The 22,709-nt window shown below is 36.1% G+C and overlaps 2 protein-coding genes across 2 annotated transcripts; both read left to right on the top strand.

The window, feature by feature from the left end:
- Window positions 1–7,142: 7,142 nt before the first annotated feature.
- LOC102595087 (mucin-17) lies at window positions 7,143–12,111 on the top strand. The gene is made up of 5 exons (XM_006344050.1): window positions 7,143–7,255; window positions 7,975–8,969; window positions 9,215–10,866; window positions 11,354–11,617; window positions 11,860–12,111. Exons 1-5 carry the CDS (start codon window positions 7,143–7,145, stop codon window positions 12,109–12,111), a joined length of 3,276 nt encoding a protein of 1,091 aa, XP_006344112.1.
- Window positions 12,112–13,958: 1,847 nt separating this feature from the next.
- LOC102593436 (beta-glucosidase BoGH3B-like) lies at window positions 13,959–21,277 on the top strand. Its single transcript, XM_006343977.2, has 9 exons — window positions 13,959–14,306; window positions 15,754–15,958; window positions 16,053–16,143; window positions 16,845–16,990; window positions 17,333–17,576; window positions 18,348–18,452; window positions 18,534–18,716; window positions 19,584–19,785; window positions 20,551–21,277. The coding sequence occupies exons 1-9, from the start codon at window positions 14,156–14,158 to the stop codon at window positions 21,036–21,038; spliced, it is 1,815 nt and encodes a 604-aa protein (XP_006344039.1). The 5' UTR covers window positions 13,959–14,155; the 3' UTR covers window positions 21,039–21,277.
- Window positions 21,278–22,709: the final 1,432 nt, after the last annotated feature.

The raw sequence follows: 22,709 nt of genomic DNA, 5'->3' as shown, positions 1-22,709 counted from the left end.
TCTATACACATTCTCATACTACCATCCTTTTTCTTAACAAACAAAACTCCCATGGGAAGCACTAGGGCGAATAAATCCCTTATCAAGGAGCTCTTGGATTTGAGCCTTAAGCTCTCTTAATTCTGTCGGAGCCATGCGATATTAAAGGATAGAAATGGGACGAGTACCAGGCTCCAAATCAATGCAAAAATCTATATCTGTATCTGAAGGCATACCAGGTAAGTCATTAGGAAACACTTCACTAAATTCAGACACCACAGGAATAGACCCAATGGATGGAGCCTCAATCTCAACATCCCGCCAAATAAGCCAAACAACCCTGCTTTACTAATTTACTAGACCGAATGGAGGATATAATCTTAGCTTGCTTAGGCTTGTACACCCCTTCCTACTCTAATTTTTCCTTCCCGGAATTTCTAGAGTTACAGACTTAGTATTACAATTAAGCACATCGTAATAGGGGGACAACCAAGTCATGCCTATGATTATGTCAAAGTCAATCATATCCAAAATCACCAAATCATCCCAAGTCTGAAAACCCATAAACACAATAGGACAAGCACGATAGACATGGGTGACTATGACTGACTCTCCAACAGGGGTAGAAGCACGAATGAGGGTATCAAGCATATCACAAATCATCTCAAAACCAGAGGCAAATCTCACAAATACATACGAATAAGTAGAACCCGTATCGAATAACACATTAGTCATTCAGTCACAGACAAGAATAGTACCTGTGATCACCACGCCGGACGCCTCCGCCTCATTTTTGTCCGGGAAAACATAACATTGAGCTCTATCATCTTGACGAGCCACTTTTCTGCCTGGTTGCGTGTTACCCCTACCTTCATTACCATTACCATTTCCTCTACCCCCACGGCCTCATTGATTACCTCCTCGCACACCTTGTGGACGTCCTCAACCATTATTATCGTTCCCCGTGGGTACCACTGCTCTAGACTGTTGTTGATGCGCGGAATCTAACACACGTGGGTAGGGATAATCTATCCTCATATGCCCAGGTTCACCACAGTTGTAGCAAGTACGATCAAAAGATGGTATGTTGCCCGTTGAAGGCACGACACTCTGACTATCCTGAAAATTATGAGATGGGGTTCCCAAATAGTTACCTGTAGAGGCGGGCATAACAGACTGAATTGGCTTGACTGCAAGTGTTAGCCTTCCAGACCCCTTAGAATAAGAGCCTTGAAAGTTATCGAAATTCTTTTCTCTTTTTGCCCAAGCCTTAGCTTGACCGTCTCGCCTCACCCCCTTCACTTTCTTAACATAGTTTGTCACTTCATTAAAACTCCTCCCTGCAGAGATCATATGAACAGATAATACTTGCAACTCAGAATTCAAACCTCTAATAAACAACCGGATCCTCTCCTCCTCAGTAGTAACCAACTACGTAGCATATCTGGATAAGGCATGGAACTTAGCCTCATAAGCAGCCACAAACATACCACCTTGCTCTAAAGCCATAAATTCATCCTTCTTGCGATCCCTCAAAGTTCTGGGCACATACTTTCCTAGAAATAGAGCATGAAATTGGGTCTAAGTAAAGTGGAGGTAAAGTAGAGGATTTGCACTCCATATAAGCTCTCCACCACTGCTTGGCCTCACCTTGAAGTTGGAAAGATACTAAATCAACCCCATGTTGGTGAACAATGCCCAATTTATGCAGCCTCTCATAACAGTCTAAGATAAACTCATAAGCATCTTCAGTCTCAGAACCAAGAAATACCGGAGGCTTAAGCTTCAGAAACTTAGTCAACATATCATGCTTGTTCCCAGTCATAACAGAACCCAACAGAGGATGGAAGAAAGCATCATTACCTCCCATTCCACCCGTCTTGGGCGCAATGCTAGCAACAGGAGGATTAGCGGGAGCTTGAGTTGCTTGGGTAGATGGAAGCACTCCAGGACCAGCTAACCCCTTCAAAAAGGACATGATCTGTTGAGCTAACACCGGATCCAAATGAGGAATGCCTGCATTTCCAGCCTGCACCTCTTTCTCTTGTCCAATCTCTTCAACATCCTTGACATCCACATTCTCCTATATTTCCTCATTATGCGCAGGAGGGTTCTCATTCACATGCACAGTCTCAACATGTACCTCATTTTCAGCATGTGCTACCCTTCCACGGCCTTTACCCCTAGCTCTTCATCTACCTCTGCCTCGACCGCGACCTCTCGCTGTAGATTCATCAGCTGGAGTATTGACAGGAGCTACGGGCCTAACACCGTTATACCTAGTATTAACCATCTGCGAAAAGAAGAGTGAAAGATGTTAGATACCAATTTGAATCACCAGATACCAATTGGAATCAAGTCATAGCACGAAAGGAGACAAGAGAAAAAAAATAGAAATTTCCTAAAGTCCTATAGCCTCTCGAAGAAAAGTAAAGGCATCCCCGTACCGTTCCGCGAGTCTCTATTAGACTCATTTCGGTACATCAAGATCAACGAACCTAGGCTCTGATACCAACTTTATCATGACCCAGACCGTCGTGATTGACACTCACCCTAACCATCCGGTGGGAGAACCACTACTACAACCTAAACTAAGCAACTAAACTAAAACTAAGGCAATTAAGTTACGGAAGCAAGTTAATTAACTAACAAATGCGAAAATTTAATACCTAGAACCTGAAAGTCAATGTACCAAAACATCTAAACAAATGATCCAAGTCTAAACAAGAAGGGATACATCCCCAACTAATGAACTAATCAACTAACTAGAACAAATATCTAAGTCCGAAAATGATGGACATAGACGAAAGAGAATCCCATGGCAGCCCGAAAGAATTGGCTCACTTTTGAATTCGAAGCGACGATCATTGATCTTCTAAGTGAAGTCTGTCAATAGTCGCGTGAAGATGCCTTATACGACTGAACAAAAATAAGAGCAAGTGCAGTATTAGTACACAACCACAGTGTACTGGTAGGATCATGCGGCTATCCTACTAGTGCAACATAAACAAGTCAAACAACATTATAATCACATGCATATATATCAACATATACAACATTATCCACATTTATGAGCAACCAACAACTTCACATTTTATAGCATATCATTGGTCCTCTCACGGAACCCAAACCCAAACCCAAACCCAAACAGTTAGCATGCCGGAACGTGGCAATTCGATCCCATATTTATGCCGAAATGTGGTAATCGATCCCATAATTATGCTAGAACGTGGCAACCGATCCCATAATTATACCGGAACGTGGCAATCCGATCCAAGTTAGTTATGCCAGAATGTGGCAATCCGATCCCTTTCACACACCACAATCACAAACACAAGTATATCATCAAGATAATACATTTAAGTCATGATTTCATGGCAATGATATTTCATCTATCTCATTTACAACAAGTGTGATCAACATTGTAACATTCATACATATACAAGTATCATAATGAAGCAAGAACAAGCATACATTACACAATCATGGAATCACAACCATTACCTACCTCGAAACAAACTTGAAACCCTAAGAAACTTGATCTTTACCTTTTCGGATTCGTTCTGCTTGTTCTTGGTCTACAAATAATCACAATAACATGGGAATTAACAAACAATCACTAATTTCCTGGAACTATAACAATTTTATGAACCCTAGATCGAACTCATGATCCCAAACATCCAAACTATAGTTGTTTTCACCATATAATCTATAACAAAACCTTCCTCCATCAATATTCACCCATTTTATTACGTTCTACGGATCGATAAGCGAATTCGGGGAGTGAAAAGCTTACCTTTAGCCTCAAGAATGGTGAAAAACGAGTAGAAATCGCCTGTGGGTCGTTCTTTAGCTCTAAAAGTTGAAAAGTGCCAAATAAGGTCGTTTAGGGGCTTATTAACGACATTAAGTCGCATTTGGCCCGCCACAGTGGCCCTCATCCCACTGTAGCGGCGACTCCAAAGCGACATCAAGTCCTGCCAGAGTGGCATTTTCGAACCAGTGAGCTATCCATTCTTTTCTACGATTTTAAGTCTCGTTGTACCCGCCACAACACCCCATATCTTGCTGTAGCGAAGCGGCCAGACTCCCGCCAAAGCGGCACAAACGGAACCAGAGAGTCAACTGACGAAATTCCAAAATCCCATTTCCCTACACACCCCTAACCCACGACGATAAGAAAATACCCCTCATGCTAAGATTGATCCGGGAGTTCTACTTACCCAAATTCAATTCCGTAAAATCGTACGAATTCCTTAACAAGTTATCTAACTACTCATGCAATCAAAATCAAGAACAATTCACCCGATTGTTACCAGATTTCCCCACACTTCAAGGACTCCGATTTCGTTCAAATCTGGACAAGGTTGGAAAGTACAAATACTACGAAAAAGTTTTTCCGGCCCCAAATTTTTCCCCGTTGACATTTCTATAACAACGGAACCCGGTCGTTACATCTTCTTCCACCTTTTGATCGAAATATACCTTTAATTTTTGTTTTTTTTTGTTCAAAATACTCTCTTTCTCCGTTTAGTCTACCATATTTAACTTGTATTATCTATATATATTTACATATCTAATATTTATGATTTTAAAGTCGATTAAACGGTTACCGTATAGAAATTCGTAATTTTGTTATTTGAACTAAATGTTTTTTTTTCTTTTTTTCCTTTAAAATGTTTGTACTCGAAATCTTTAATTGAAGATAATCTTGTAAGGAAAATTACTAGATTGGTTGTCCTATTTTCTCTTGGTCCTCAAGGTGCTGGTTCGAATCTTTATAAGAACAACATATCTTTTTAAAACTATTTATATTTTCTCTTCCGTTCGACTAATATTTCCTAGCTCTTAATAAATATTATCAGATCTCAACACAACTCAGATTCTAATTAATTCGCTGAAATTTATTATTTTTCTAAATTTTATTATTAAAAAATTATCAATACAATCATAAGCAAACATAATAAGAGATCAACATGTGATGCAACAAATGTCCTCGAAGTATCATTAATGGTCACTATTTTAGTAAAATCTAAAGTTGTTTATATCGATTTTATTTAGTATTATTTCTAGAAAATTGGTTACCCTTGTAATTAGGCAATGAAGTAATCTATGTGTTTGGTAGAAAAGATATCCAATGCAATTTTTGCTCGACTAAAAAAATAGTATATAGATATTTTATTAGAAAATCGTCTACTTAAAATTTGATATCAATAAATAGTTATTTTCTTTTAGTGTTGAGGATAAATAGTTAAGTCTATGAATATATTAATTAGCCAAATTTTATCCCTTTTCTTTTACTCTATACTATGATACTAAAAGTTAAAAGAATATATTTTTCATTTCAAAAATAGTTAGACTAAAATATTGTAAGTATTTTGGATGATCTAATATAATAATTGAATAAATAAAAAATTATCTTCTAAAACAAATAAAGAATTCACTAATTAGTAAAAGAATTCAATTCAATTAATTTGGGTTGATGGTATTTTTAGAGTAAAAGGTGAAAGTGGGGTATTCTTGAACCAAAAAAAGTTGAGGGTATCTTTAGACCAAAAAGTGGAAGGATGGAATTTCTGAGTCATTTCTAATAGGTTAGTTGTATTCTTGAGCAAAAAAAAATAAATTTGGGATAGTTTTAGACCAAAAGGGGATGATGATATTTATGAGTCTTTTCCTTTTAGAAAGATATAGTTTAATTTATTGGGTTCTTAATTAATTATTATATGCTTTAATAAGTAGATTTTTAAACACAAATATAGAATTTTGAACCAAAATTATTGAATTCTAGTGAATGCGCTGGTGAACTAATAACATTGTCCCCGCCTACTTTCACTTCTTTTCTCTATATTCTGTTATGATCCTATTGTAAGGTATGGAACATGAGTCTTACGTCGGTTTGATGGAAAATTAATATGGGACTTATATAGTCATGGAATCTTCCACCTCAATTAATAGCTAGCTTTTGAGGTGTGGTCCTCCCTAGATTGTATTAGTGTTGTTAGAGCCACCTACCACTCTTTGTGTCCGCTGTGCCTTGAATGATGACATCAATATTGCAGTGTTGGCCTAGGGCTAGATATGGTCTAACGCGCAACTATCGAGGACGATGAATGACGAGCGTGATAGTATGTTATGATCCTATTACAAAGTATGAGACTTGAGTCCGACCCTCATCGACTTAATAAGAAGCAAATATAAGACTTGTATAATTTTAGACTCTCCCACCTTGATCGTCGTATGATATCAAAAGAGATTTGACCTTGCTAGCATGGGATTGACATATTTGATTGATGGAGAAAGATAAAAAATAATGTACTTTTGATTTTTTTTCTAAATGACATAGTGATGATTCATATCGTCGATCTCAATTTATTTGAGATTAAAATGTAATTTTCTAATTTGTTTTATTTTAAATTTCTCACATGTATTTTTTTATCAAACATGCAAAAATATTAAGTGATAGTTATGGATCATTGCAAGGTATGAAACTACTTGAGTTCCTCATTAATATTGCAATTTGTTGATATGAGGTTTATATAACATTGGGCTTTCTCACCTTAATAGCTAGTTTTTGGATGTGGTTTTTCTTGAGTTGTGTCAATGGTCAGAGATAGGGGTGGCAAAATCAAGTTCAACTCGCGCAATCCGATCCAACCTATTTAGGTTTGGGTTGGTTATTGACTCGTCCATTTGTTAGCTCAATCCATTTCAATACAACCCATTAAAAATTGGGTTGATATGTAACCTAAATTGATTTTTAAAAAATCTTGTCAAAGTATTATTAAAAAACTTTTTTTTTGATTTTATATATTATATATAGTTATAATAAAGAAAAAAATAATTTTATTAGATACTAAAAGCTTATAAAATACTAACAAATAAAGTTATTAAAACTTAGTAAAAATTGGGCGGGTTGGGTTATGACCTGTTACTAACCCGTTTTGATCCAAACAAATTTGGGTTGGGTTGGGTCTTGATCCATTTATTGTCTTGACCCATTTTGACCCACCCAAATTTAACCCAATCCGCTCAATTGTCACCCCTAGTCAGAGACACTCACCACCCCTCGTGCCCGTTGTGCCTATCGTGCCTTGGATGGATGATGCCAATATTGCAGTGTTCTCCCGAGCTAGTAATGTCTAGCCCATAGCTAACCGCGAATGCCTATGCACTTGACTAAAAAGTGGATACCTTGGAAAGAGCTACCTACTTATGGTATAGTTAATAAAGCTACCCTGTATGAAGCGGTTGACAATAATAAATGTGGAGCATGGTAATTTATTATGGTTATTACAAGATATAGAATTTGATTTTCATATTGGTATTACAATATGCTAATATAGGATTTATATAGTTTTGGACTTCCCTATCATAGTCCTTATTGATGCTCCTCATAATTAGTCACAAAAGAAAAGAATAATAGGTGCATAAACACTATGCATATGTTAGATTTAAAATCCTAATCTCTAGTTATCACTAAAAATAAGGAGCAAGGATGGTGGAGAATTTCTAAAATAAGAGGATATCACTAACCAAACAAGAACAAAAAAGGAACAAAATTCCTCAATCCCACTTTTCTTTGGTTAAAAAAAGACATTATTTTTCATCATCATGTCCAATTTTCTTCAGAGTTTCTTGTCATCCATCATCCTTCAAAAGAATATTTCTTTATCAAACTAAATAAGATGAGAGTCTCTTTGTGTTTATATCTTTGTTTAGATAATTGAAAATTTTTAGAAAAAAGTTTCCTAATGATACAACATTTGAGAAAGAAATGGCTATTGAGTCAAGCAATATTAGTAGTTTGATATGGACAAATGTCAAATATTCTATAGAATTTTCCTCCACTTTTACCAAAAAACATCCATTTGTTTCATTCACTTTGTTATTCTTCATCTTGTTTTATGCTCTTTCACCATCAAACACATGGTTTTTCATATATTCCTTACCCCTTTTGTTCTTTTTCACTATTCTTCTTATACTCTTTTTTAGCATTCCAAGTTTCAAACACTTCGAAAGAGATGTTGATCATTCGAAACCTTCTAGGAATATAATCAGTCATCATGATGAAGATGTCATTGAAAATAAACGAAAGGCTTTTCTTCGAGCTAGATCTGTTAGACGAAGAAAATCCAAGAAATGTATCGAAACTGGTGCTGAGGAGTTTATACAAGGTGGAACTTTTCGAATACCTTTTAGTGATGATCATTATCATGATGATTTTGTTGATAAAGGCGCGTTGATTGAAGAAAAACTGAAAGATATACGAGAGGTGGAAGTGCATTCGATAAGTCATGATCGTGATGAATGCTCTTCTAGCTCAAGTATTTTCAAGAATTCAAGGCCTGTTGAGTATTCAGGTTGTTCTTATGAAGGAAGTGGAAAATGTTTTAAATCATTTAGTTGTATGTATGAGAGAAAAAGAGAATGTTTTGGTGAAACAGAATATGATGGGGCAAGAAATAAGGGTGTGCAATGGAAAGATGATGATCAAAAGAATCTCATGGATCTTGGACTTTCTGAGATTGAAAGGACTAGAAGATTGGAAAGTTTAATGGCACGAAGACGAGCACGAAAGATGTTGAGCCTACAGGTTAGAAGATCATTGATGAATATAGGCTGCAAAGAAACATTTCCTCCAATATCTTCAATTTTAATTCCAAAACATAAAGAATCAACTAATCAATTTTCAACTACCCCGGGTTCAGCCCCTTCGATTATGGGACCAAATCGGAATCCTTTTGACCTTCCATATGATCAACATGAAGAAAAGCCTAATGTAAGAGGTGGAAGTTTTATGCAAGAGTTCATGTTAGCTCAGGAACAGAAGGAGTTGATGTTATCCAGGCATGGAAGCTTCTGTATGGGGACTGCATTTCCAGGGGATTTGAATCTTGATCAGCGCGAAAGGACTCAACGTTCTGATCTTCCGTCCAGGCAATGGTTTCCAGAGACATCTGAAAGTTCCAAATCAAGACATCCGTTAGGTAAAATGTCGCGTCTATTCTTTTTTGGATGAGTACCTAGATAGCCCCTTAAACTTGACATGTTTTATAAGTTAAACACCTCGGGCTGACATGACAAATATAACTAGTGCTGTCTGTCAACCTATCACAACCCTCCGCCTTTATCTCAGGCTTGAGACCAAGAATGTTCGCGAGCTTATTCAGGGTGACCTTTGTCCTTCAATACTTCCTTTAAATGAAACTCAACAAATGTGATTTGATTGCAGGTAAGGAAGATAATGATAGAGTAGTTGAAGAAGTACCATCTCAAGCATCCGAACCGGAGATGAACGTGGTCTATAAAGGAGATCATAGTAGGGAAGTCCAGGATGAAAAAGACAGTAGTGAAGTACTGATAAAGTCAGTACTAGTGGAAGATATTAGCAATAGGGTAAGTTCATCATCTTCGTCGGAAGATGATGAACCATTCTATAAGATAGACAAAGATGCAATCTTGAAGTCTATTGCTTCTCCTGCTCTAAGGAACTTATCAGGTGATCCATCACCTTCTGGTTTATCCTTGTTGGAGAACACGATAGAGGACGAACGTTTATACTATCCTAATCGTCCTATGCATCACACTCCCGGCCAGTCTATTGCTTCTGACATGCAAGTGGAGGTTTCTGAAATCGGTTCACCTCCATTGACAGACGATGGGAGCTCATCCGTGGGTGAGGAGATTTCTATAGATGGGGAGATAGAAAAAGCTATAACGTCTAGTAGTGAAGACATGCTGATGTCTTCATCTCACCTAGCTAGAGTAGATGAAAATGAATCAAATTCCAGAGAAGTACGCGAGGTCACTGAACAAGATATAGTAGAATTTGGATTTTCGAGGTTCCATATGTCTGAGAATAATGTGCAACAAAATATTCCATCAGAACGAACAATTGAACCGTATTCCACTGGTTCAAGCTCATTTCCACCTCCAAGGACAGACAGGAATCAAGCTAGCAGTAGTTATCAACAGCGTAGGCCGGAAGGACTTTCTGTAGTTGGTGAAAGATTTCAAGATTCATTACTACAACCAGAATTTCCAGCACAACAACTCCCTTTCGCATCAACGTCACTAGTATCACCGACATCTGTTCTACAACCAAATTTCTTAATTGAACATGGATCCTCTTCGAGTATTGATCAGCTACAAAATGATAGGTTAGTGAACATATCCAGTGAGAGATCAGATTCAATTGCTTCACAGGAATCAGATCTTAGTTTAAGCAACTTAACATTACAAGTTTCTGAATTACCTTCAGAAACAGAAAATTCAATTTCAGCCAAAGAGAACGATGTCGCTGCACTCGTTCTAGACAGTGCCAGCGAACAACATAGGGAAACTGTGGCATTTTCAACTATTGGACAAGGACATCACTCATTTGAAGCCTCTTCTAGTACATCATCGTCTAAGTCTGTTTCGCAACCAACATTTTCCATTGATCAAGGATCTAATTCAAATTTGGAGGCTCAACAAGTAGACACACGCAACCTAAAAAATAAGCTGCCAGATGAAGTAACTGCTGAAAGTTGTGATCCAACCACTACTCGGAGCTCAACACTTAAGTTAAGCAATCCGACAGTGCAAAACTCAGTGCCACATCCGGAGACACAGAAGTCTGCAGAAAATTCAAAGTCTCTTCCTAGAAATGACATTGAGGAAACACTTCGCGATAATGGTGGTAAACAGCCTATTGAAGAAGTTTTTTCTACAATTAGCCAGAGTTTTGATGATTCACAAGCATCATCATCATCACCACGTGATTTGGTGGTTGAACAAGTTTCGAATGCCTCTACTTCATCCCCCTATCCAAATACTATGATTCAACCAAAGTTCTCACCAAGTGAAGGCTCCTCGACTTCTGAAGAACAGAAAAGAATGCAGGTTTGGTGATTTAATGAATTTGACAATGATTAGATTATGCAAGTTAAATGAGTTGATTTCTCTGATGGTTACTCAACTAATAGTTATTATCTTAGAAAGTCACCTTTCTTCAACAAAAAGAAAGTGACTTTATGAGATAATAACTACTATTTAAGTGACCATCTGAGAAATCAACTCCAGGTTAAATTAATTGATAGAAGTTGAAATCCAGCATGCAAACAGTACTCTTTGTCAAAGTTTAGTTGTGTATCGACTTGTTAAAGGCAGAAAAGATGTATTATCATGTATAGTTAGTAATTTGTACGAACTGGATAAAAATAATGAACGTCAGTATAGCAGTGTCTTTTGGCAGACAGAAAAATGTAATTGCACCTGCATTTTCAAGTTCTGCGTAACAAACCTAATAGAAACAACATTTTCTTTCCAGTTTCTCACTTATAGAACGTTTGAAATTTCAAGTATTGTTTGTTTTTTTAATGTAACTTAGGATCCGATACCTGGAATTCCATCGGAGAGATCTGTCAATCAAGACTCAATCAGCTTACAATCTACAATCCGAGAAGTCCCTACAGCCTCGAGTTGTTCATCATCACCAAAGTCCGTACTCAAACCAAAGTCCTCAACAGGTCAAGGCCCTCTGTTGAACTTTGACAGGGAGGAACAAACAGGTGAAAGTCCAAGTCCAAGAATGTCTAGAATTTTGTTGGTTGAGTCTGCATCAGACCAACTTCATCATGCAGATGCTAAAACGGTACGTTTATATAGTTAACTACATGTAGCTGTCCATAATAAGTTGAACTAGTTATCTGAAAAATAAGGCAGACAACCTGCTACAACGAGTTAAAGAGCACAGTGTGTGTAAATTACACTCTGTGTAAATTCATTATCCATATTGAATTTGGAACACCCTTAGAGAAATTTCTGACTTTGTCGTTGACTTCAAGCTACAAAATGAAACTTTTAATTTCCTTTTGGTTTTGCAATGTTGAGCAGAAACCATTCAATGATGAAGGGAAGTCTCATGAAGAATCACCAAACAAGACCACTATGGTGTCTTCCAACAACACCAGCAAACAACAAAAGTCAAGTGATGTTACAAATTTTTCATCCACTTCAACTAACAAGAATGAAATTTTAGTCACTCCTATTAGTGCAAGTGAACAAACTTCAGAGAAGGGTAATTCTGCAGCATCAAAGGAAACACATAGTGAAAAAATAGATAGTAAAGAAAAGGCTAAAGACTAATAATGGGATAGTTAACATGTACTTGTTTTCTATATTGTTCAGACTCTTCAAAAATGTCGACGGATATTTTAGGAGAGTTCGAACAACATAGTTTGTTTCTTCTTTTCCCATGAGACTCCTTAATTGTGTAACTCAAATTTTTAATTTGTAAGATACTTGGTGTATAGGAGCTCTATGAAGTTTGATGTATACACATAGGAGAGTCAAGAGGAAATTTATTGTTGTATAGTATTTTAGGATGTAATTTATAGAGAATGACATTGAAAACATGTTTGTAGCAGGTAACCTGCACTAATTCATATGTTACTAATTTCACTTTTTTATGAAATTTTATATGCAGATGTGACCTAATAGTGTTGAAAATAATTATTAGACTAATATGTGAGGGCGATTTGCAGAAAAAAACTATTTTCACCTCGCCTTATGAATTTGTGCATAGCGGAACTATTAAAAATTTTAGAGTAGGTACGACTTGCAATTATTTTAAAGTGAAAAAATGACAAATATACCTCCGAACTATCGTAAATGGTATGCAAATACCATTCGTCATACTTTTGGGACATTGATACCCCTGACCTCCAAAAATTAGAGCATATATACCCTTTATACTAAAGGACATACACATGTCATAATCTTATTCATCGACCCGACATTTATTAAATATCGGATCGACATATAAGATTGCGTCACGTGTCCATATTTAGTCTTCCGTTAGAGTGAAGGGCATATATGCTCTAGTTTTTTGACGATAAGAGCAACAATGTCCCAAAAGTATAACGGAGGGTATCTACATATTATTTACGATAGTTCAGGTGTATATTTGTCTTTTTTCCCTGTTTTAAATTGTATTAATATAATTAGTCATACCTTGTAATTTTTTCAATTTAGTATTACTATTAAAAGCAGCTTATTGTATCATACTTATGATATGAAAATATAAACTTATGTCCAGAGACAATTGTTTGTTTTGATATTTTTTTTACCATTTATTTACCTTTTCTTATAAGGGATAATACATAACACCCCCTTTTAACTTAATTTTAGCTGACATTTATGTCTTCTAACTTTGGATCAAGTAGACACTTAGACTTGTATAAAATTGAACATATAAACACATGCTTCTTACATGATAATCCAAAATTGATCATGACGGAAGTCACCTACTCCCTCCGTCCTATATTAGTTGATCACTTTTTTTGCACGGTGCTTAAGAAAATCATAAATAAGAAGATAATTTACTAATCCACCCCTAAAAAAAACTTTTTGAAATTTTACAAATAAATGTGAACACTTTAAAAAAGAATTAACTACAAGGTTAATATAGGAAAAAAAATAATTAATGCTTTCTTGATTTAGTAAAGTGAATAACTAATATGAGACAACTATTTTTAATATAAGGGAAAAAAGACAAATATACCCCCGAACTATCGTAAATGATATGTAGATGTTATCCGTCATATTTTTGGGACATTGGTGCTCCTGCCGTCACTCTAACAGAAGACTAAATAGGGACACGTGGAACAATCTTATCCGTCGATTCGATATTTAATAAATGTCGATCAGCGGATAAGATTATAACACGTGTATGTCCGTTAGTATAAATGATATATATGCTCTAGTTTTTGGACGACAGATGCATCAATGTCCCAAAAGTATGACGGGGTATCTACATATCATTTACGATAGTTCGGAGTATATTTATCATTTTTCCCTTATTATAATAATTAACTAATACAAAAATACCGACAAAATTTTCTCGGACACGTGTACAGATTCTTTCTTTGTAATTTTGTCTTCTTCCTAAAAGACAAATGTTTGTATTTCTGTGCACTTTTCACTTCAATTTGGAGACACTCTACCTTTCTTTCTTTCTTTCTTTCTTCATCCTCTAAGTTTAACTTGCAGAGAGCGTTAATGGCTATTCCACTTATCACCATTTTCTTCATTTCTCAATAATCCCACTTTTAAGTTCTTTCCCAATTACTATTAACACAAATATTTAAGAAAAATCTCAACTTTTTTGTTGAATACTTGTAAAGCAGAAATGGATTTTGTGTATAAGAACCCATCAGCTCTTATTGAGGAAAGAGTACAAGATTTGTTATCTCGGATGACACTTGAAGAAAAAATAGGCCAAATGGCTCAGATTGAACGCAGTGTTGCTACCCCCTCTGTCATTACTGACCTTTCTATAGGTATGCCTTTTTTTTCCTCTTTGCCCTAAAAAATAAAAATAGAATGGTACTGATGGATTTTGAGGCGGAGTCGGGATTTGAAGCTTATGAGTTCGGGAAATTTAGTTCATTTAAGTTTATGAGTTGTAGGTTAGTAGGTAGTTGAGAAGTGCCTTGCTTTTGAGGGTTTAGGCTTGTTGGTGTCTGTCGTGCTACTAGCCGTATAAGTAGTTCTAGTTTTTGATATCTATCATCATCATTTGTTTTTTGTGTTTGTGCTACTGCACTATTTTGCTCTTATATTAGTATTGTGCTCTTGAGCTGAGGGTCTTTCAGAAACAACCTCTCTATCTTTACGAGGTAGTGGTGAAACATGCTTACACTCTACTCTCCCTAGACCCCATGAGTAGGATTTCACTGGGTATGTTGTTGTTGTTGTTGTTAAGGTATTGAGTTCTAAATTAGTCAATTATACATATTCAGCAGGCAAAAACGAAATTTGGATAAAAGCTATTGAGTTTGGCCTGAAGTGCTAAGTCCACTCCAGTTAAGGTGATAGATTAAATGAGTTGTTGGTGTAGATATAAGTGTGATATTTTGAGCCCTTTATTTAGTATTGAATGAAATCAACCTGGATAGAGAAGAATCGAGATAAATAACGGGTTTAAGTTATATACACTGACGAGGTAAAGGATTTTTGCACAATCAGTGTAATTTAACCTGTTACATTGGGTTGCTTACCATTTGTCATAGGTTACCGATGAATGATTATTAAGTAGAGTTACATGCAATGACCTGATTGTGCAAATATCTTTTTACATGTCCGTGTATAGAATGAGTCCTCATAAATTGATTCATTTAGGCGTTACTAACTGTCTTATAAGCATTTATCTCTGTTTGCAAACTGTTTGGCAGGCTTTATTTAAGTGTTTATCGGAAACAACCTCTCTATCTCTATGAGGTAGGGTAAGGTCTGAGCACACTCTACCCTCCCCAGATCCCACTTGGTGGGATTACATTTGGTATGTTGTTGTTGTAACTGCCTAATAAAAACTAAGGTGGTTCTACCTAGTTGGGTAAGTGTGAGATTTAGTTAACCCCTTATTTAGCATTGGAATGAAATGGACTTGAATAGAGTGGACGGGTATATAGGATACATTTAGTTGGGTTAAGCTAGTTATTCATGTAGAGGGACAAGTGTGAGATTCAGAGAATCTTTTATTTTGAATTGAAATGAACTGAATAAAGTGGAATGCATATAAATGACTCTTTTAGGTGATACTAACTGGTTGGTATTAAACTAGCTATGTATTTAGGATAAGATTGGGACTTTGAGAACACTTATAAGACGAATTGGACCTAAATGGAGAGGAACAGGTATAGAGGATTCTATTCCCGGGCCTAAGATGTTCTGGAATTGTGACAAATTTCTTGGCTGAAATTTATTTGAACCTTTTTCATGGCGCAGGGAGTATACTCAGTGTTGGAGGCAGTGCACCATTTGAGGATGCCCCATCGGAAGCTTGGGCAGATATGGTTGACAGATTTCAAAAGGCTGCGCTGGAATCACGGCTTGGGATTCCGCTTCTTTATGGAGTTGACGCTATTCATGGCAATAACAATGTTTATGGTGCTACCATTTTTCCACAAAATGTGGGCCTTGGAGCCACCAGGTTGAATTAATGTCAAGCTTTGATCTTTATTACCAATTTCTTATTGATAATTGGCATTTAAGATCAAGACCTAAATTAGATAAATGTCGAGCAGAGATGCAGATTTGGTTCAGAAGATTGGGATTGTGACTGCTCTTGAAGTCAGGGCTTGTGGCATTAACTATACTTTTGCTCCCTGTGTTGCTGTAAGTTGAACGTGTTACTTGTCCCTTTATTGTCTTTGTATTAGGTCAATTTCATGGATGAATGAAGTAAAGGAAACATGAGACATTGGACATATATACACTTAGAGCAAGATAGAAAAAGGATTCTCCTAAGTATCACATCAAAGTTTATAATTTGAATTCTTAATTAGCCCTTCCGTTACAAATTATTTGTTAGGTTTTGACTTGGCATTGAGTTTAAGAAAGTTGAGAAGACTTTTGAATCTTGTGGTCTTGAGCTAAGGATATATATAATGTACAAAAATGCCCTTTAATCTTGTCGTCTTAAACATGCCATGTGGAAAGTGAAAATGAAAGAGTTGCCAAAAAAGAAAAGATACTTTCTTTTTGAAATGGACTAAAAAGAAAAGTAGGACAAACAAATTGAGACAAAGGGAGTAGTATGTTGCTAACTGAGACAAGAAAAACATGATTTGTCGTTTTTCTTTTTGGGAATTCTTGGTTAAGATTGTTATGTTCCCAGTCCCTCGTAACTGCGATCTCTCTAGAAGTAGTACTTGTTTTTTGTTTGTTTGTTTGAGAAGGTAAGCAGCTTGTATATTGATAAAGAGAAACTACGTAGTACCAAGCTGGTGCTAAGCAATATCTCTCTAGTTGTTATCTCTTTATAACTCTATTGTCTTGAGGCATCTTGACTTCCTCATTTAAATAATGTGAAACAGGTATGTAGAGATCCCAGGTGGGGAAGATGCTATGAGAGTTATGGAGAAGACACCGAACTTATTAGGAAGATGACCTCAATTGTCACAGGCTTGCAAGGGCAACCACCTCCTGGATACCCCCAAAACTATCCTTTTCTAGCTGGAAGGTAGTAGAAGTTGCCCTAAAACAAATTCCAAAATTTTGTACGCTTCTCTGAATATATATAAAATGTATTTCTCTTGTATTTTACAACCTATACTCTTAAGTCTTATGTGCATTCAAATGCTATTCCACATGTTGCAATTTTCAGAAGAAAAGTCATTAGGGAAGGAAAAGTAGAAGCATAGCTAGAGTTGAAAATAAAAAATCAGTGTTGAAAAGCGTGTCTTAGCTATTACTACCTTATTGTTGATCATTCGTCAGATATTTCTATAGCTTTCTACTTTTGTATTATTTGTTCTCCTAATGGCAAGGATCTCTTTGGACTGATTGATGAATTTTACTCCAGAGACAAGGTTGTTGCCTGTGCAAAGCACTTTGTTGGAGATGGGGGTACTGACCGAGGTATAAATGAGGGAAATACCATATCATCGTATGATGATCTAGAGAGAATACATATTGCCCCTTATATTGACTGTATTTCTCAGGGAGTTTGCACAGTAATGGCATCCTACTCTAAATGGAATGGAAGCCACCTGCATTCTAGCCACTTTCTTCTTACTGAAGTTTTGAAAGGGAAGCTCGGATTTAAGGTAAGGATTGCCTGTTCTCTTAATGCTCTATGGTTCATTTGGAGTCCAAATTTTGGACCATTAGTTCAACATAAAAATCCTCTAGATTGTCAGATGCTTTTCTCATTGCCTACCATGCTTAGTAGGGGGGGGAAGTGATTGAACATATTGCGGTTCCAAAAAGCTGAGTTTCAGGGCCCATTTTTACTCGGTATTGTTCTTTAAAAACAATGTAGAAAACTAATCAAATTTTGGTTTGAAGCCCAAACATGTTTTGGACTTCGTATTCAGCAAACACAAAAGATTCTCTTACAAAGAGCTGGAAAAATTCATGTGGCTTGGAGTTGGTTCTACTTGGTTAAAACTTCACCAAGCCGAAAGTGTAAAAACTTGTTTCAATGTTTTTGCTTCAACTTATGAAGGAGTAGGTAAGGGGATGAGAGTGGTAAGTACTCCTTCATTGTTAACCAAGAGGTCTCGGGTTCGAGTCCCCTTGGGTATGGAGTCCCTAACAAAGGCGATTCCGGATTTAGTCGGGCTCCAATGTGGGTACCGGACACTGGGTGGGAAACCAAAAAAAGAAAAGTAAAGGTAAGGTAAGGGGATGAGAGAAACGATGTCTCTCTTTAATTTGAATCTGGTTGCATGGAATTTGGTTATTGGTTATTTATATTTTTCCTCGATTTGAATGAAATGCTATGCACTGATGTTCTATTTGTTTGTCAAGTTGTTAGAATATGATTGGCTTAATGATCACATACACGGCAAGAATCTGAATGCTAACTCTTGTAGGGCTTTGTTATTTCTGATTCCGAAGGACTTGACCGATTTTTCCATCCTCATGGATCTAACTATGACCAAAGTATTTTGGCAGCAATTAATGCAGGGATTGACATGGTACATAAAACCATGTTTTAAGAGTTATTCTGTCTTTGCATGAGTTATTTCTGTTCTTACTGTCTGTTAAACTTTTTGCAGGTGATGGTTCCTTTTCGGTATCAATTATTTCTCGATCATTTGAAATATCTTGTGGAATCTGGGGAGATTCGAATGACCAGAATTGATGATGCTGTTGAAAGGATCCTGAGAGTTAAGTTTGTTTCCGGAGCTTTTGAGAACCCTTTGAGTGATAGGTCATTGTTGGATACTGTTGGTTGTAATGTAAGTCCATCTTGTCCTTTATTTTGACAGATAGTGTCAAAATATTTATCTTGAATTTTGGCATTAAATAAGACCTTCATAAGTTTTATTTGTTTGACCTACTATCTGAACTATTCTGCTTTTTATCTTGACATCAAAGTGAACATCTTCTTTGCATCTATGTTGCACGGGACTTTTCAAAATGATTGCCGCACCCCTGTTGACGTGACATTAGTGTGGGTGTGGGATCCACATGGGATTTGGTCAACTCATATTGGATGCTTTGACTACATCTATGACCGAGAAGGATAGATTGATTGGCTATTTCATGAGATCTCTCATGAATAAAACATTATGTGTTTATAAAGAATTAAATTTTATTAGCTTTAATTCAATACCTTTAATTAATCGAAATATATACTTTATATAGTGTAAAAATATACGTTTATTGGCCGTATCCCACTTCCCGTATCAGCTCTCGGATTCATACCCCCAAATCCTAAAAGTTCTGTGACGAAGAGTCCGACCTCTAGATGCACACCCATATGGGGTACCCAACACTCAAGTCTGAGCAACATAGCTTTGCATTGCCCTTACAAAAGTTAAATTATGTGAAGGGCGGGCCCATTATCCACCGAGTTTAGAAGGCTGTGATTGGTCCAAAGGGCGGGTCACAGACGGATTTCTCGGTTATCAAAAAACAAAAAAAAAGGTTAAATTATGTGAGTTGGCAAACTGTTTTACCTGTTTTTACAATCTATATACTGCTAATTCTGTTTGTTCGTAAAATTATACATTTTAAAGAATGTAGGAGAGAGAGAGGAGTTATGTGCATGTATCAGTGCAGATGCTTCATGGTAGTTTTTACCATTCTGATAATTGTTTCAGCAACATCGTGAATTAGCACGTGAAGCAGTTCGCAAATCACTGGTTCTTCTAAAGAATGGGAAGGATGTAACAAAACCATTTCTTCCGCTAGATAGAAAGGCAAAGAGAATTCTTGTAGCAGGAAAACATGCTGATGACCTTGGATTTCAATGCGGAGGGTGGACTAAAACATGGAAAGGAATGGGCGGAAGAATCACGATTGGTAAGTAATGCTTCCTCTGCTCTAGTTTATATGACACTTTCATATTTGTCACCTTTCTATATTGTGAAAACTCTTTAACTTTTAAGTTCCCCATTTTACTCTTAGTGACATACTCCTATAGATATAGAAATATTTGACATGTTTTAGTTCACGAGTTTTATGGGTACTTTTGGTATGCGTAGAAAGTCTTTTGTTTTTCTTTAACTTTGTGCCCAGCCAAGCACCACCATATTAAATGAAACAGAGAGAGTAATGGAAAGATGGCATCAGTTATTACTTACTTCCTGGGGTATTTGGTAGACTTTCATACAACCAGAGCATTCTAGTTTAGAGTAGAATCTTTCTTTCCTTCTTTCTTACATGGTTTCAATTGATTGTTTTCTCGCAAGAAATGTTAAGCGATAATGTCATAAAATGCCTGATATCGCCAGCTGATAGCATAATTTTGTATGACATATAGATTTATGTAAGCTAGTGAGTACTCTTGTTAGCCTTGCGCAAAGATCTTGATGTACTAGGAACCTCAATAGACCCAATGTAGTCCGGTCCTTCTGCGGACCATGCTCAAAACACAAACTTAGTGCACTTGGCTGCCCTTAGGAACCTCAATAAGGACGAGGATTGGGATTAGACATGCGTTGAGTCCTTTTGATAATGAGCTCAGTTTTCTCAATAGGCCTATGATAATATAATGCATCTCTGAACTATAGTTTACCACTATTAATCATGGATCATTTACTACTTAAAATGGATAATTTGTTGTAGGTACAACTATTCTGGAAGCTATTAAAGATGCTGTTAGAGGGGAAACAGAACTGGTATATGAGGAAAATCCGTCACCAGACACCTTTGCAATTCAAGACTTCTCTTATTCCATTGTAGTTGTTGGTGAACCTCCCTATTGCGAAAGCGGTGGAGACAGCCAAGACCTCAGAATTCCTCTTGGCGGAGAAGAACTAATAAGCTTGGTTGCAGGCAGAGTTCCAACATTGGTGATATTGATCTCCGGAAGGCCTTTATATATAGAGCCTTCGATTCTGGAGAAAATGGAGGCCTTTGTTGCTGCATGGTTACCGGGTACCGAGGGAACTGGTATCACTGATGTCATTTTCGGAGATTTTGAATTCCATGGAAGGCTCCCTATGACATGGTTTAAAAGTGTAGATCAATTACCCCTGCATCAAGAACAGAACTCCTATGAACCTCTCTTTTCATTCGGCTACGGATTAACTAGTAAAAACAAGGTGCTCTAGACGAGATGTGTGGAAGAGAGGTTTAGTGAAATAGACATGTCTATAAAGATGCGGACTATCAGAAAGACTCTATGATTCACTGTTCCCAGGGATTGGCTTTATGCAACCTCTTGTGTACTTGTATCATTTGGTCTCTGGCATATGATGTTACATTAAGTCCAAATAATTATATATTATGCACTATTATTACCATATGTTAACCTGAGTTCCTGAATAATGTTAATTATGCCATTCAAGGAGAAGGTGTCTTTAACAAAATGAAAATGGGAACTTCACACAAACTGGTCGAATTAACTAAGTATTTACTTTTCTAGTCGGTATACATGAATTATATATCGAGTAAACATTTACACATTATAGATGAATATATATTAATAATGTACATCAAGTCAACCATTTTAAATTAAGCGGCTATGTAAACAACTATCTAGGTTAATTCTTCAAAAAATAAAAGCTACTTCCCGTCCTTATTATCTTGTGTTTTTCCACCTCCAGTAAGAAATACATTTAATAATTTTAATTAGGGTATATAGGTTGGATTGATTTCGATTTTTCATTTATCATACTAAATCAATAAACGTTAGTTAATCATATCATACATCTATTAGAGAAGTTGAACAAGGAAAATGGTGTAATAGTTTCATTTAATAACAATATAAAATACACAACTTATTTTACCATATTTTCTAAAGTTCCTAACCATTTAAAAAAATTGCAAAAATCTTTATTCTCCCCTATTCTCGGATGAATCACATTACACGATATATCGTTCGAATACATCACTTTAGCGATGTATCAGGACGTTGAATGATGTATCTGAAACGACACGTGATGTATCAGAACGTTTGGCGATGTATCCGAAACCGCAACGCAATGTATCGAAACGTTTTGGGATGTATCTGGATTCCACCAAATTAATTTTTTTTTGTAATTTGAAAAATAGTAGGAATAAGATTAATTAACTCTTAACACTATGAAATTTGTGTAAATTCCCAAAAAATATTTAGTTTTTCTTTGGGCTTCATATATTATGGACTGGTACATGGCATTAAACATGTACTATTATGACAAAGTTAAAAGATATATTTATAAAGTAGATTATAATAAATATTTTTATGTTTTGAATAATTTTTTAAAATATATGAATATAATGTCGAGTTAATTTAATTCATTTTATCATATCAAATCAATTATGGTTTCGTTCTCTCAATACCAAATCAATAGTTAGATTATTCCTTTTATTTTATTTGTTAGTTTGGTTTATTAAATTAAAATTAAGAATTAAAGTTAGGCAGAACAATTCTCAATTAATGATGTGTAAACTAAACTATAAACTCTCCTTTATTTGAATAATAAAATATAGTATGTAGACAACCAAAAAGTAGTGATGAGAATATAAAACTTGAACTCCTAGTAACAAATTGGGCAAAATCCTAAATCTAAACCTATGAAATTAGTAGAACCAAAACATTTTAGTAAATAACTAGTAATTAGTAATGAATAAATAACAACGCTATAACATTCTTTCAGGAACTCCAGAGTTTTTCAATTTGTCTTCGAGTTGATCCTCTTTGTCTTTCAATTTCCAAAGATCAGCTGTGGCCTCAAACCTTTCTTTTCTGGTATCAGTTCCACTTTCTTGTTGGGTCTTAATGTTATTTGTTTGATTGT

This window comes from Solanum tuberosum, unplaced genomic scaffold (genome assembly GCF_000226075.1).
Source record: "Solanum tuberosum cultivar DM 1-3 516 R44 unplaced genomic scaffold, SolTub_3.0 scf00052, whole genome shotgun sequence".
Classification (NCBI taxonomy): domain Eukaryota; kingdom Viridiplantae; phylum Streptophyta; class Magnoliopsida; order Solanales; family Solanaceae; genus Solanum; species Solanum tuberosum.
Note: the sequence above shows the minus strand (reverse complement) of the source record. Positions and strands in the feature narration are given on the sequence as shown.

What these genes read in the sequence shown, in the direction of transcription:
- LOC102595087 (XM_006344050.1), top strand. Translation starts at nt 7,143, where the DNA reads ATGCCTATGCACTTGACTAAAAAGTGGATACCTTGGAAAGAGCTACCT. An exon ending in CAAATCAAGACATCCGTTAG is followed by an intron (nt 8,970 to 9,214) that starts GTAAAATGTCGC and finishes ATTTGATTGCAG; the next exon opens with GTAAGGAAGATAATGATAGA. An exon ending in ATCATGCAGATGCTAAAACG is followed by an intron (nt 11,618 to 11,859) that starts GTACGTTTATAT and finishes AATGTTGAGCAG; the next exon opens with AAACCATTCAATGATGAAGG.
- LOC102593436 (XM_006343977.2), top strand. Translation starts at nt 14,156, where the DNA reads ATGGATTTTGTGTATAAGAACCCATCAGCTCTTATTGAGGAAAGAGTA. An exon ending in TTAATGCAGGGATTGACATG is followed by an intron (nt 18,453 to 18,533) that starts GTACATAAAACC and finishes AACTTTTTGCAG; the next exon opens with GTGATGGTTCCTTTTCGGTA. An exon ending in GGGCGGAAGAATCACGATTG is followed by an intron (nt 19,786 to 20,550) that starts GTAAGTAATGCT and finishes AATTTGTTGTAG; the next exon opens with GTACAACTATTCTGGAAGCT.